The following is a 13,987-nucleotide window of genomic DNA, read 5'->3' as shown; positions in this document are numbered from 1 at the left end:
AAGGCAGACACCGCCCATGCCTGGCTCCAGGGAGAAGTGGAAGTACTTTCCAGGGGGCCTGGAAAATATACGAGGTCATCTCCTCTAGGAGATGGATGGGAGACAGGGGGAGGTGGCCTGGTGGCCATAATAGCAACAATAGCTCTGGCGACCAGAGCCCTTTGCCACGGATACGTCTGGTCAACCTGAGACCACGTTCCAACCGGGGGAGGGGGTATCCTAACCACAGGAGCACGCTCTCCACCTCTCCTCACCTCACCTCTGCAGCTCTCCCTCGCTTTCCGCTCCAGGCCCCTGACCTGTGTAGCACCTAATTCCTGAAGTCTGTGTGTCCCTCACACACACTCGTTTCCCACACCAACCTCAGCTGCCACCATTTCCCGCTGAGCTGGCAAGGCACCCCCGTCACCCACAAGTCAGTCCTGTTCTAATGGCGTTTGGAGGATGGTGGTGGCAGTGGTGACAGCTGTGACTGGTGGGAGAATGGGGCCGAGGGGAGGCATCCACCCAAACCAGGGACTCGAGGACTATGTGTCTGCCTCACCGAAGCCCATCAAAGGGAAAGAAAACCTAGACACCCCCCCCCCCTTTCCCAGCACCTCCCTCTTCAGCTCATGAGAGGGGGACCAAGGCTAACTTTGAATTCAGCTCTTGATCCCTTCACAACGCCTCATTCTGACTCTCAGAGTCCCAGCCTGGCTCAGCAGACCAGTTCCGTGAAACATGCCCGTCACCCCACTCATTTATGAGTCCTCCAGCCTCTGACGTGTAACATCCCCAACTACACACGAGCCTCTACGAGTCAGGTCTGGCTTCCGGACAATCTAGGCACGTTTCTTAAGGTTTTTTATTTCCCTTCCTAGCCTGTAGGCTGCCGGGGGGCAGGCACGGGCCCGTTACTCGTTTCCCGAGGAAGACCTACCATTTAGGAGATTTTTTAAAAATCCTCCTTACGGACTACTCGCCTCAACCCAGCACCCGACTAAGAGAGGCTGCTCTGTGGGTGGTGGCTGACAGCCATCAGTAACGTGCTCACCGAGCGCCCTGCTGGCATAGGAGTGAGAGGAGACGAAGCCCGCAGCTTCCGCTCAGACACAAGCCAGAGAGAGAGACGGCATAACCCGATGCCTGGGTCTAGCGACACGTGTCCTCTCGCCAGCCAGAGCTGTGAGGGGCTGGGAGCGGGTGCTGACCCCACGGAGCACTCCTCACTCCCCACAGGTAGAGCTCCTCCTTCCCCACCCACCGCGAGCAACCACCATGTGAAGTCTTCAGAGCCAAGATGTGCTTTGAGCCTGAAGGGTCACAGACTCTGGGCTCAGCCCCGTGTCTCTTGCTCTTCCCTCAGGAATGAGAACAGCTGTTCGCCCTCCTCCTCCCCAAGACACTTACAGAGGCTCAAGACTATTATTAAGCCATCCCTCTCTTTTTCTTCTCCAGGCGACATCCCACCTCCTTTTCCCCTGTGGGGGTTATTTCCTGAGCCCTGCCGTTCTAAAATACCTACTGCTCACGCTGGACTCCCTCCAAGTTCTCTTCGGACCTCTGAGATCCTGGGGGCCAGGGCAGACTCTGGAACTGCCCCCTGACCTCGTCGCATTTCTACAGGGCCTGGCAGGGGCTACTATCGATGTCCATCGACCTCCAGATCCTGGTACCACGCCCTTCTGGAAGAATAGCTCCAATCTGATCACACTTCAGGATCCTAAGAATACCACAAGCCCCCGGGCTGGGCAGTGGGTGGAAGCCGTGAGGGATGCCCAGGCTGAGCAGCTGTCAGTGGGCAGGCAGAGGGAAGAAGGTGCCAGGTAGAGCTCCTGAGGTCACTTTCCCACACCGGGGAACTCACCTATGGGAATCTGTGACCCTCTATCATCTCATCCGGGGACTCTGGTCTCACCCACTAAAGCAGGTGTAAGCGGGTATATCAGGACCCAAAGCCCAGCTGGATGGGGCTTCCCTTCCCCCAGAGCAATGAAACTAAGCCCCGGCAGGACTCTGCTTCTAGATGGCTCCATGTAAGGAGGGAACAGATTCCCAACCCAAGGCGGTATTTGGGGAGCAGGCAGAGACAGGGGAGGATGGGGGGCGGGTCTGTTCTCCGACTTTGGGTGCAACAGGAATGGTCCCTCTGTAACTTCAAGCCAGCCTGCCAGGGGGCAGTGGGGCCGGCCCTTCTGGGAAAGGGACCAAGCAAGACATGGGCCAGAGTGGGCGGGGGCAGAGGGAGGGGTGCGGAGCGCTACAGACAATTCAACACCGGAGGGGAGACCAAAGACAGAGACAAAAGATGGCTTACTTTTGAGAGGCGCTTGTGAGACTAAGACCATGCATGCAAAGGAGGTATTTGGGAAATGGTGGGGAAGAAGAGGAAGAACAAGAAAATCAAAAGACAAATCAGGTGGGAAGCCAGCTCCCGTGCCTCCCAGGGGCCCCTTCCCCTCCCCGGGGCCTAGGAGTCCAGCAGTAAAGAGAAGCTTTCTGAAGGAGCATCTAGGCAAAGACCACCTCCTGCTTCCCAAAGGACTGAGGAGGGGACAAGAAAATCTCTGGGGACCCATAAGTAGTCCGGGCCCCCCTGGGGCTCATTTTATGCCTTTCCTTAGGCAAAGGCCCAGGCCCTCGGCAGGTGGCACTGACACTTGCAGGGGATGGAGAGGCCCTGTCACCGTCCTCCTGGCCAAATGAGTACCAAGTGGGTTATTACCAAAGGTGAGGCAGAGTGATAGCCAGGGCGGAGGTTAAAAACCCCTCTCTTCCCTGAGGACTCTCTCTTCCCGGCACTACGCTCCTCCCAGATAATGCTCCCCTCTACCCCGAATTTGAAAAAAGGAAGCAGGACTAAACGGATGACCCCCTCCTGGTCCCCAGAGCACCCTTTCTCCAAATCTCAAGGCACGTGAGGCTCCCTACCCCAAAGGGAGACAACAGTCACCGTGGAACCATTTAACTAGCGCTTGGGGCACTCTGAGTGCTCCGCTGAGAAGATAAACTAGGGTCTCCCCCGCCTGTCCTACCCTCGCCTCACTGACACAAGGGCCCTCGAGGAAGGGGTTGTCTACCTCGCTGACCCCCAACACTGGCTTCCCCGCAGCCAGCTGACGAGCAAGTACAGAGTCCCGGCAGCGCCCGACTCACCTTGGAATTTTTGCCGCCACTCCGGCCAGACTGCGAGGAGCAGCTGCGCTGGACGCCCTGCTCCGGCGTGGACGGGGACTTGTCCGAGGAGTGGTCTGAGCCCTTCTCCACCATGGTGTCTCCGTCCGGGCTCTGTGGGGTTGGCGAGCGAGACCGTTTCCGGAGGATGGGGGAGCAGGCCGGCGTGCTGCGGTTTGAGTTACTGGCAGTGCTGCAGGGGCAGATGGAGAGAGGGAGTGGGGTGGAAAGGGGGGGAGGAGGAGGAAAGACAGGCAGTCAGTGATTGAAGGCCAAAGACGGGTCCCAAGGAGCCAGCTCAGGGAGCCAGGGTCAGGGGCTGGGGAGAAACAGGGAGAAAAGGGCCCAGCTATGAACTCACTGCACCGTAATACTGCTGCTGGCCAGGAGGGGGCGGTGGTGCCGATGTGAAATGGAAGCAATGTGAAATGACATAGAAGGGGCAAGTAGGGCAGTTAGACATTTAGATATTCATCCATCCATCCGACCATCTGTCCATCCATCCAAATATCGTTCGAGCCCCTATTACATGCCAAGAACTGTCTAGGGAAAACAGAATTTAAGAGCTGAAAGGCTCATTACAGACCATCCAATAGCACGAGCTCCTTTTATGCACACTGCATAACTAGTTCCGACATTTTGTTTTGCAGATATGTGCCCATAAAAATAGTTAAGAATAATCCTACTTTCAAAGCAGTCACATGCATATTATTTCACTAAGGCATTATTTCTTAAGGCATTCCTAACGGCAAGTGCCATAATCCCTATTTTTAAGGTCTTCTGACTTGCAACTCAAGCACAGCACAGTATTTCCTTGTAAGCCATGTTACTCTCTGCTTCCCCTGCCCAGGGGAAAGATGAACACAGCAGAAGTTCTCACATTCCATAGTCCCCTCCACCCAAATTCGTCTCCAACAGGCACCGTATACATCCCACAGTACCAAATCCACTCACGCCAAGGCTTACAGGCTGTAATTATTTACTACTGGACACTTAGCTTGTGCTCTTGATGGAACAGGATAGGCGTAAAGAAAGAGGGGAGGGGAAATGAAGTTAAGTTCTACCAAGTGTTTGCTTTGCCCTGAGAGAATGGAAGGACAAACATGGAAAAGGACATGGTTAAGTGGGAAAGAGACAGGGGGAATGGGAAGGGAAGCATGGACGAAACTGCAAAGGCAAAGAAGCACAAGGGTGGGGGGATGAGAAGCCGAGGGCCCCCTCACCCACTCCGGTCAGAGAGCAGGGTCAGGCTTCAGGGACAGCCCAGATCTGAGGCTGTGAGGGCCCCTCCATCCCAGCCTTCCCTAAGTGAGTGGCACGCAGGGTAGGGAACACCGTCATTTGCATGAAGATCCAGCTGTGACCTCAGACGCCCCATCGGACCCATTTGCAATGAAAACCATGCCCCTCTCAGCAGAACCTTGCACCTGGGGATCCTCAGCAGAGAAGGAAGGAAGCCCAAAGCCCAAACCAGCAAGTGGGGGAGGAGGGCAGCAGGGGGTGAGTGCAATGCTCTAACTTTTGAAGGAAACTGATGGAGAGAAGAAAAAAAGGAGGCCAGACAGAGAAAAGGAAGACAAACGTGACCAGAGGACATATGGAGACACGTTAAGACCCAACGTTTTGCTTCCCCCTAAAACAGAATTCAGATAGATATTGCTTACAAAACTAACGATAACTGTGATTTTGAAAAAGGAGCTCTTGGAGCACCTGGATGGCTCAGTCAGTTGAGCGTCTGACTCTTGATTTTGGCTCAGGTCATGATCCCAGGGTCGTGGGCTCAAGCCCCACATCAGGCTGCAGGCTCAGTGTGGAGCCTGCTTAAGATTCTCTCTTTTTCCCTCTGCCCCTCTCCCTCTCTCATTCTCTCTAAGATAAATTAAAAAAAGAAGAAGTATTTCTTCTTCAAGTTCTCACTCTGCCATTTTATCCTCTGACCACCGCCCCCCCCCCCCAACTCATTCACTACTGCACATCGAGGAGAGGGGAAACTATGTTCCTTTTCTTCACTTGGAAAAGCAGAGTCTTGGAATGGTGGTGAGGAGATTCTCGGGATATGGTCTCTGGGGGGAAGCCTCTGAAAGCTCCTGAAGGGTAAACTCGGGTGCTCATCGTTCTGGGGTAGCTGCCTCTCACTCAGGCCAACTTCAACCCACAGCCAAGTACTCCAAGGATTAAACTGTCTTCTAGGATTACTTTGCTGGAAGAACGGTCAGGAACTCTACCCCTAACCTCAACTAGTTTGCTCACAGACATACCAGAGTGTGGACGACGCCTAGCACACGTCCATCTCAGTCACGACAGCTCGGCTCCTGTCTTTCCCTTCAATCAGGGACATCTTGACACATGGCGAGTCCAGGTGCGAGAATGGAAAGGAGGTCTCCTTATCCTTCTCCAAACTCTCCATCCCCACTGGTAACAGGCTGTTGAGGAGGGCTTCATTCAGCAAGGGCTGGGCACAAAATTCTAACCTGGAGGAAACTCACTCCAACTACCCAAAACCACATGAATCTCCCACTCAGTGATCAAAATGCCCATGAGATTCCCTCAACCACTGAGTGGCCCCATATCAGCTGACCTGACTGACACGTGCCACCCAACAGATACCTAAATTCCTACTTTCAACACATCCGTAAGCTTATCCTGTCATTTGTCGTGTTAGTCTCTGTGCTTTGAAGGCCACTGATGATCCGTGTTGTTCCTGAAGCGCTCTTCTCCGCTCCCTGAAGCCACACAACTCTTTCTATTCCTCTTCTGGCCTCAAACGCTGGTTTCTCTCTTGCTGACTCCGCCTGAAGTCTGGTCCTTCCCCACGGCCCGAACCATCTCCTGCATACCTTCAACTGTACCTTGAAGCAGAAGACTCACTCCCCTGTCTGTTTCTGGCTCCGATCGCACTTGCCCCCTTCAGCTCAACAGTCTGCGGCCGAGTGGACAACCCCTCCAAAGAGAGGTCTCAGTTCAGACTGAGAACCGAGCTCACCATCCTTCCTCCCGAAACTCCTCCCACTACCACCCCACGTCAGCGGCATTACCATTCCTCGTCTCCCAGCCTGCAAATCCAGGTCTTCTGTGTCACTCCGCAAAAAGTGAGTCACCGGCTCACATCGATTCTATCTGCGGAAAGCTTCTTAACCCATCCTTCCTTCCCTCCCCTCCCCCACCCAGGGTCTCTTGCCTAGATGCTTCCACTAGTCGTTTAAGTGGTCTCTTTCATCTCCTTTCCCTGTCTCGTACTCATTCCCATCTCTGTCATTCGATCTATTTTTTTAAATTAATTAACTAATTAATTTAAATTATTTATTTTTGAGAAAAAGAGACAGGGACAGAGTGCAAGCAGGGCAAGGGCAGAAAGAGAGGGAGAGACAGAATCTGAAGCAGGCTCCAGGTTCAAGCTGTCAGCACAGAGCCCAACAAGGGAGATCACGACCTGAGCCAAAGTCGGACACTTAACCAACGGAGTCACCCAGGTGCCCTTGTCATCAATCTTTCTAAGTACAAGCCTGATACTATCTTTCTGCCCACCACGCCCCCCCCCCAACAGGCATGCATCTTAAAGTCTCAAATCCTCAGAATGGAAGTCAAAGTTCTCTCCCGAAAATGATGTTGACACTTGCCTGTATTCCAATACTTTATCTCTCCTTATACAGTCTTTGAGGGTTTCCGTATCTTAGTCCCATGTATCTTCCACTGGTGTTAATACGCACTTGCTTCCTCCTGTCTCCAGGCTTCCATACCTACCACTACTTGTACGTGAAGGGCTCTTCCCGCCCTGTATCTATCTATCTACTGGAGTCCTATTCAGCTTTTAAGAGCCATCTCAAACCTCACCTTCCCCACAAATCTTTTTAAAATCTCCACCACTGAGACACCTGGATGGCTCAGTCAGTTAAGCGTCCAACTTCAGTTCAGGTCATGATCTCACGGTTCGTGAGTTCGAGCCCCGCGCCGGGCTCTGTGCTGACAGCTCAGAGCCTGAAGCCTGCTTCGGTTTCTGGGTCTTCCTCTCTCTTTGCCCCTCCCCTGCTCATGTGCTCTCTCTCTCTCTCTCTCTCTCTCTCTCTTTCTCTCAAAAATAAACATTAAAAAATTTTTAAAAATAAAATAAAATCTCCACTAATGAACTGACTAGAGCATTTAATATATTCTGCCTGGTACACACACTCTTGGGGGCACCCACCTCTGCACCTCCCACGTGGTTTCATGTGACACCTTATAAGTAGTGTGTGCTCCGGGGATGTCTGCTGAATTACGTATCAACCTAGTGAAGGTTTTCACAATCTCCATGGCTTTAACAATCCCCAGGATCATGACACCTCCCAAACAGGTACCTCCAACCTGTTAATGAAAATAGCTAAAAGTTGGGGCGCCTGGGTGGCTCAGTTGGGTAAGCATCTGACTCTTGATTTCAGCCCAGGTCATGATCTCAAAGTTCCTGAGTTCGAGCCCCACACCAGGCTCCCTGATGACAGTGCAGAGCCTGCTTGGGGTTCGTTCTCTCTCTCTCTCTCTCTCTCTCTCTCTCTCTCTCTCTCTCTCTCTCCCTCTCTCTCTGTCCCTCCCCGACTTCTGCTGTCTTTCTCTCTTGAAATAAATAAACTTAACAGAAATAGCTAAAAGTTTATGAATGTTTATGAGTTCCTGGCATGGTACCAAGCAGTGATGAAGCACTAGTTTATTTTATTTCCCAGCCAACCTATGAAGTGTTGGTGGAGAGTATCATTCTTCCTCTTTTCAGGTGAGAAAACTCAATTACTGACAGATTTAGTAATTTGCCCAAAGTCACACAGACAGGTAAGTGGCAAGAGAGGATGTGACATGCAGGCCTATCTGATGATAGAGCCTATTCTTGGAACCCAGCACTCGGTAACATTTGCTGGGTGAATAGAGAGAAGGATGGATGGGGTGGTTGGGTAGATGGAAAGAAAGAAGGGATCAGCTTCCTGCCTGCAGTTTTTAGTCCATTCCCTATTTTGCTGTTACAATGAACTTTCTAAAAAAAGTGATTTTGCCATTTTGACCATCTTCTCCCTTGCTTGAAGTCCTCTATGGTGCCCGACCTCCTTAGAATGAAATCTGAACTCCAAACTATGGCAGAGAAGCTCCTCAATGATCGTACTTCAAGCTACCTCTGAAAGTTCCATCTTTGCAACCCTTCCCAGGGGACCCTCTGCCTCAGCCATCCGGGACTCCTTACAGATCCTTGTGCCACGTTCTTGCCTTTCCCTATCTTTTCAGTCTCTCTCATGCTGAAAATACCATTTCCCCCTCCAGGCGCCCTCCCAACATTGACCCCTCAAGACTAAGCCCAACTACTCCCTACTCCATTCCCCATTCCACTCTAATCCTTCACTATACAAGAAGACAGCTGGGATTCTAACTCACCAAAATCGCTATTTGATTTGCTACATGCATACCTAACACCCTTCAAAGGTATCCCCTTATCCTATAGATTCGGATGTCCTGCTGAGCAAATAAAACCCAATTCCTCTGCATCTCATAACCCTACACTGTTGTTGTCTTTCCAGCGAACTCTACAATGGGCCGTTAATCCAATCCTGTCACCATTATTAATAATAGTATTACTTTCTATTTCAAAACCTTGGGGATTTAAAGCTAAAAGGGACCTTGGATTTACTACCTAAAGGAAAGGAAGACTGGTATTGTAGGAGCTACTGGACCATGGCCTCCTTCCAGAACTTTGCACATATCCACACATAAGAAATCTAAGAAACACGGAGGCTGCATGGCTGCCAGAGTGATACGCTTTCAGACCTGGATCTTCTGCTCCACACACACACACACACACACACACACACACACACACACTCCGAGCACGCGGCGTTCAAGTCCACAATGGTGAGTGACAAAGGATCCCTGTGCTTGGGACATTATTATAGTCGGGAAGAGCCAGACACGTGTTCTGCTCCTTCCAACATAAGCAATGAGTGGCAAGACAGGGAAGAGTCCAGGAATCTTACGCAGACTGCTTCCTTGAGAATTCAGCACTCGAGACGTGAGCTGGGTCCTAAATAACGTGTCAGGGTCAGCCAGGTGAAGGCATGGCAGTAGGATGGAAGAGAATGTGCCCAAGCAAAACAAAACAAAACAAAAACCCTGTATAAACAAAGGTGTGGAGACCTAGAACAGCTGGGGATACACAGAGCATTGCAATGTGTTACTGAAGCGTAACATGCTTAAGCTGACGCACATGAGACTCCTCAGACTATCAACTCTCCCCAGTAATAGGTCCACTGAGACCCCCACCAGCCACTTTCAACCCACTCACTGCAGGGGGGGGGGGCAGACCTCATTCACTCACTTCCCATCTCTCCTTTTTTAAAGATCTCCAACAACACTTTTTCATTCCTCTCCTGGTTACCCTGCTAACAAACAGTGAGTGCTTCCTTAAGTCTAATACCTCATGTCGCTCCTGGGTGCGGAGCGACAGGCATGTGTCTTGTAATCTCTGTGGCAGAAATGATTACACGGAAGGCAAACAAGTGAACCTGAATGAGGAACACCACCTAAGCTGCTGGGATGGCAGCAGCCCCTTTCCTACACGCTAACACGTTCCACTGGCCTGGCTCATTCCCAGATTCCCACTCACCCTCCGCACACCTGGACACTTCATGTTTCACATCATCCCTTCCCCCAAGCCCAGCCCCGCCATGACCTGTCTGATCAAATGGTTCGGCCATGATAGTTTCGGTGCCAGGACACTGGTAATTTTTCTGACTCCCTGATACATTCCAGGGCAGCCCCAAACTAACAGGAAGAACATTTAATTAGAAATTCAGAAAGCCAGTTTCAAATGAAACATTTGTTTGCTGAGGGCCTGCTTGGGCCGTTATGTCAGGATTAATTGCCGGCCTGTAGAGTTGTGTCAGCAGGCTCAGGCTTGAGTCCCAGCTCTGCCACTTGCTGGGTGACATCGGTCTCTGAGTCTCATTTTTCTGCTTAGACAAATGAGAGGTGTTAATGCGTATCTCATAGGACTGCTATGTCGAATGAAATAACGTGAGTGAAATATTTAGTGCAGGGCCTGATACATAACAAATGCTCAATAAATACTACGGAGCTTCTATTATTGTTCAGAAAACTTTTGTTCTGGGGCACCTGGGTGGCTCCGTCAGTTAAGCGTCTGACTCTCGAAATCCGGCTCAGGTTGTGATCTCTCAGTCATGAGATGGAGCCCCCGTCAGGTTCTGGGCTGAGTCTGGAGGCTGCTTGGGATTCTCTCTCTCTCTCTCTCTCTCTCTCTCTCTCCCCCCCCCCCCCTCGGTCTCTCTGCCCCTCCCCCACTCATGCTCTCTCTCAAAATAAATAAACATTTTATGTTTATTTTTGAGAGAGAGAGAGAGAGAGAGAGAGAGAGAGAGAGAGAGACAGAGTGCAAACAGGGGAGGGGTAGAGAGAGGAGACACAGGATCTGAAGCAGGTTCCAGGCTCTGAGCTGTCGGCCCAGAGCCCGACACAGGGCTCGAACTCACGGACCATGAGATCATGCCCTGAGCTGAAGTCGGACGCTTAACAGACTGAGCCACCCAGGCACCCATCAAAATAAATAAACATTTTACAAAAAGAAGAAGAAGAAGGCTTTTGTTCCTCTTTGTAAAATGTGGAATAATTACCCTTGCCCTCTTTCCTCAGAGGATTATATGGACGTGCTTCAAATGCTCCCAAGCAGGACTTCCGGGGACCACATCCACCAGGATGTGCAGGATCCTTGAAGTGCAGAATCCCAATCCCACCCCCACGCAATAAATGACAATTTCCAGGAGGTGGTGTTAGGAATCTGCATCCTGAACAAGCACCATAGTAGATATTGCACTCTAAAATTTGAGAGGACTCCCAAGGATTCATCAAAGGATAAGTGACCGATCTGTCCCAGATGACAGAAACTCTTACGACTCCTTGAGTGAACCGCCCATTCAGAGTCTACCATGTCACCAACTCGCTGGAACAGAAAATCAGTTGAGTCTGTCATAGAAACTGGCAATGGAGAATCGAGAGCTGATGAGGAGTTGGCTCAGAGATGTAGTTCTCACAGTAAGGCCATGACTCGGCGCTCGATGGGATGTGTCAACTTCGTTTGGTGTGGGAGCCTGACAATTATCATTAGAGTCCATGCCCACAACCATATGACAAACATCGAATCCCTCCCTGCCTTTAGCAGCATCTAGTTAAAACAGATTCTGATCTCTGGCGGTCCCTAATGCCTAGCAGACGACCATTCTGTCATCCAATTCTGTGCCTCCCATCGCCATGCCAATTGTGAGGTTTTGTCAGTAACTCTCCTCAGTTCCTTCTATCAGCACTGCAAACATCCATGTGAATTAGCCAGCTCCACTTTGAATCTCCCCATAGCACAAAGCCCACAGGTATATTTGGGTAGCATTTGCCTGAAATTTACACGCTGCCTGCAAACGCCTCTGTGAGGTCTCTCCACCTAAACTGGTTTCCTAATTCAGTTTAGTAGGGCTCCCTGAAGCTGGCTTTTTTCCCCAATTCCTCTCTATACTCCAGCTTGCCACTTGACAATGTCTCTGTACCCTCTTAAAACCACAGCATACTAGATGGAAAGGGCAGGGTCCAACAGGGACTTTATAGACAGGGGACTATGACCAGAATCACAAATCCCAGTGGAGACCCCAATTCCCCTTGGATCCTCCTCCTTAAGAGAGCAAAACACCAAGTCATTGAGGAAAAAAAAAATCTTCCCAGGCCCCAGGCCTGCTTCACTCCTTGTTATGATGTTCCAGAGTTGCCGACCTTGGTCCCCTGTACCCATGAAGATAAAGCCAGCCTCGGGTCCCCAAGAGATGACAGGTGCAGAGCAAGAGGTGGAAAGTCTCACCCTGTCCGGTCCTCTCACTGACGGATGGGAAGCACAGGCCCAGAGAGGTGCCACGACTGCCCACCAGGGGGATAACAGGGAGCTGGACATCCCAACGCTCAGCGCAGGGGGCTCAACAGTGCAAGTCTCAGTGTCTCCCCAACCCTTCCACTTTTTAAGATACTGGATGGAGAGGAAGTTTGAAAGAATGAGAAATGTACTACGGTTTCTCTTAAGAGGAGCTCCCTGTGACCGTGTATGAAACCCACCCTCTGTGGACCTATTACTTGGAATCTAAACCTGGTGACAACTCTACCATTAGGTCTGGTTCCTTCTTTAAGGAAGAAAGCCAACTTTTGTGTCTAACTGTGATTACCTGGTTGAAAACAAAGGCCAGGCAGCACCTAGGAGACAGAAGCTTTTTTGCTGTTGCTGTGGTTGTTTTTTGTGGGTTTTGGGGAGGCGGGGAGGGTTGTCATTGTTGTTGTTGTTTTTAACATTTTTTTTTAACGTTTATTTATTTTTGAGACAGAGAGAGACAGAGCATGAACGGGGGAGGGGCAGAGAGAGAGGGAGACACAGAATCGGAAGCAGGCTCCAGGCTCTGAGCCATCAGCCCAGAGCCCGACACGGGGCTCGAGCTCACGGACCGTGAGATCGTGACCTGAGCTGAAGTCGGACGCTTAACCGACTGAGCCACCCAGGCGCCCCTGTTGTTGTTGTTTTTAATGGTGCAGAGGTTCTCTTCCCAACTTATGCTACAGCGGAGTCTCGGCCTGGCCCAGCATGCCATGCTTTGGCTGGTTGTGGCAGCACGCTGCATTTCAGCAAGGGGCAGGAAAGGAGAGGGCCCCCAGGACACTGCCTTTCTCCCTATCACAGTTCACAAAATGCCAGCAGCAGAGCCCGAACCAGAATGGGCCTCCCTCAACTGCTTCAAGAGCAACATTTTGACAAAGATGAACATCTCGTTCCCTGTCCTCTGTTTGGGTAACCTGCTGAAATTCCCTGAGGGCTTTCCAGGTTGGGCCTTTAGGTGAAGTATACAGGGTGTTCAGGGACAGGTTCTGTTTGAAATTCAGAACCCAAAAGGTAGAACTACAGGCTGTTGCCACATCAGATCACAGGCAGAGAAAACTGACAAATGGAAGACTGACAATTCTCCAGACTCACTAACAGGCCACTGGTTATCCACACACTGGCCCAGGCCCTGCCCTCTCTCTGCCCTCTGCCTCTCATGAGTCCTCATCTCTGTAGATATTGTATAGATAATTCAGGTCACTTCCTATAGCCAACAAGCTTCACTTACCCAATCTTCCTTTCCTATCTTGCTCAAGTAACTATGGAAAGTTAAAAAAAAAAAAAAATGGTTTTTTTGGGGGGGGGGGGGGAAATTTTACAAAGGAAATAAAGATAGCAGAACCCATTCAGAAACATTTGCAAAACATTTGATACCTAGATGTATCTCATTAGAAACCTACTTAAGCCTGGAGGGAACTACTTGTTGTGGGGGAAAGTCCCAGCAGGGACTTCAGTTGTTGATGAATTTATTAATTGACCTATTAACATAAGGGCCAGGTTCATGGAAAGTCTTTGGCCAAGCAGAGAAAAGCAGACCTTCAATTACCCTTCTACTGGTGTTCTCGGTCCAGGGAGGTGATGCGTGGAGAGACAGCCCTGATCACAATGGCTGGAGCCTCCATCCATCCTACTCCCCCACTCCCTGGCTCTCCTGCAGCTTCTGTTCAGCCAGAGTTTGGAATTCAATCCAGGCACAGGCATGACAAACACTATTTTTCATTTCCATGGAGACCAAGGCCTGCAATAGAACCAGGACTCCATGCCTGAAATGCCAAAAACAGCCTGACCCACTTTTCCCCCTTCCTACAAAAACAAAATAAGTTTGTTTGGGTCCTGCCAGAGCTCCGGTTATCTCTATGGACACTTTGAAGAGGAAGGAATGATAATAACCTTTGAAAACTCTGACGATGC

At 50.7% G+C, this 13,987-nt stretch overlaps 1 protein-coding gene across 3 annotated transcripts in view; it reads right to left on the bottom strand.

Moving 5' to 3' along the window:
• GRAMD1B (GRAM domain containing 1B) overlaps positions 1-13,987 on the bottom strand; it is a 172,304-nt gene that overhangs the window by 43,490 nt on the left and 114,827 nt on the right. For all 3 annotated transcript variants that reach the window (XM_030331116.1, XM_030331117.1, XM_030331118.1), the window contains one exon: positions 3,139-3,349. In XM_030331116.1, the coding sequence (XP_030186976.1) occupies positions 3,139-3,349 (211 nt within the window). The remainder of the gene's footprint in view (positions 1-3,138; positions 3,350-13,987) is intronic.

The sequence above is a fragment of the Lynx canadensis genome, chromosome D1 (genome assembly GCF_007474595.2).
Source record: "Lynx canadensis isolate LIC74 chromosome D1, mLynCan4.pri.v2, whole genome shotgun sequence".
NCBI classification, from domain to species: Eukaryota; Metazoa; Chordata; class Mammalia; order Carnivora; family Felidae; genus Lynx; species Lynx canadensis.
This window is presented reverse-complemented; position numbering and strand designations above follow the sequence as displayed.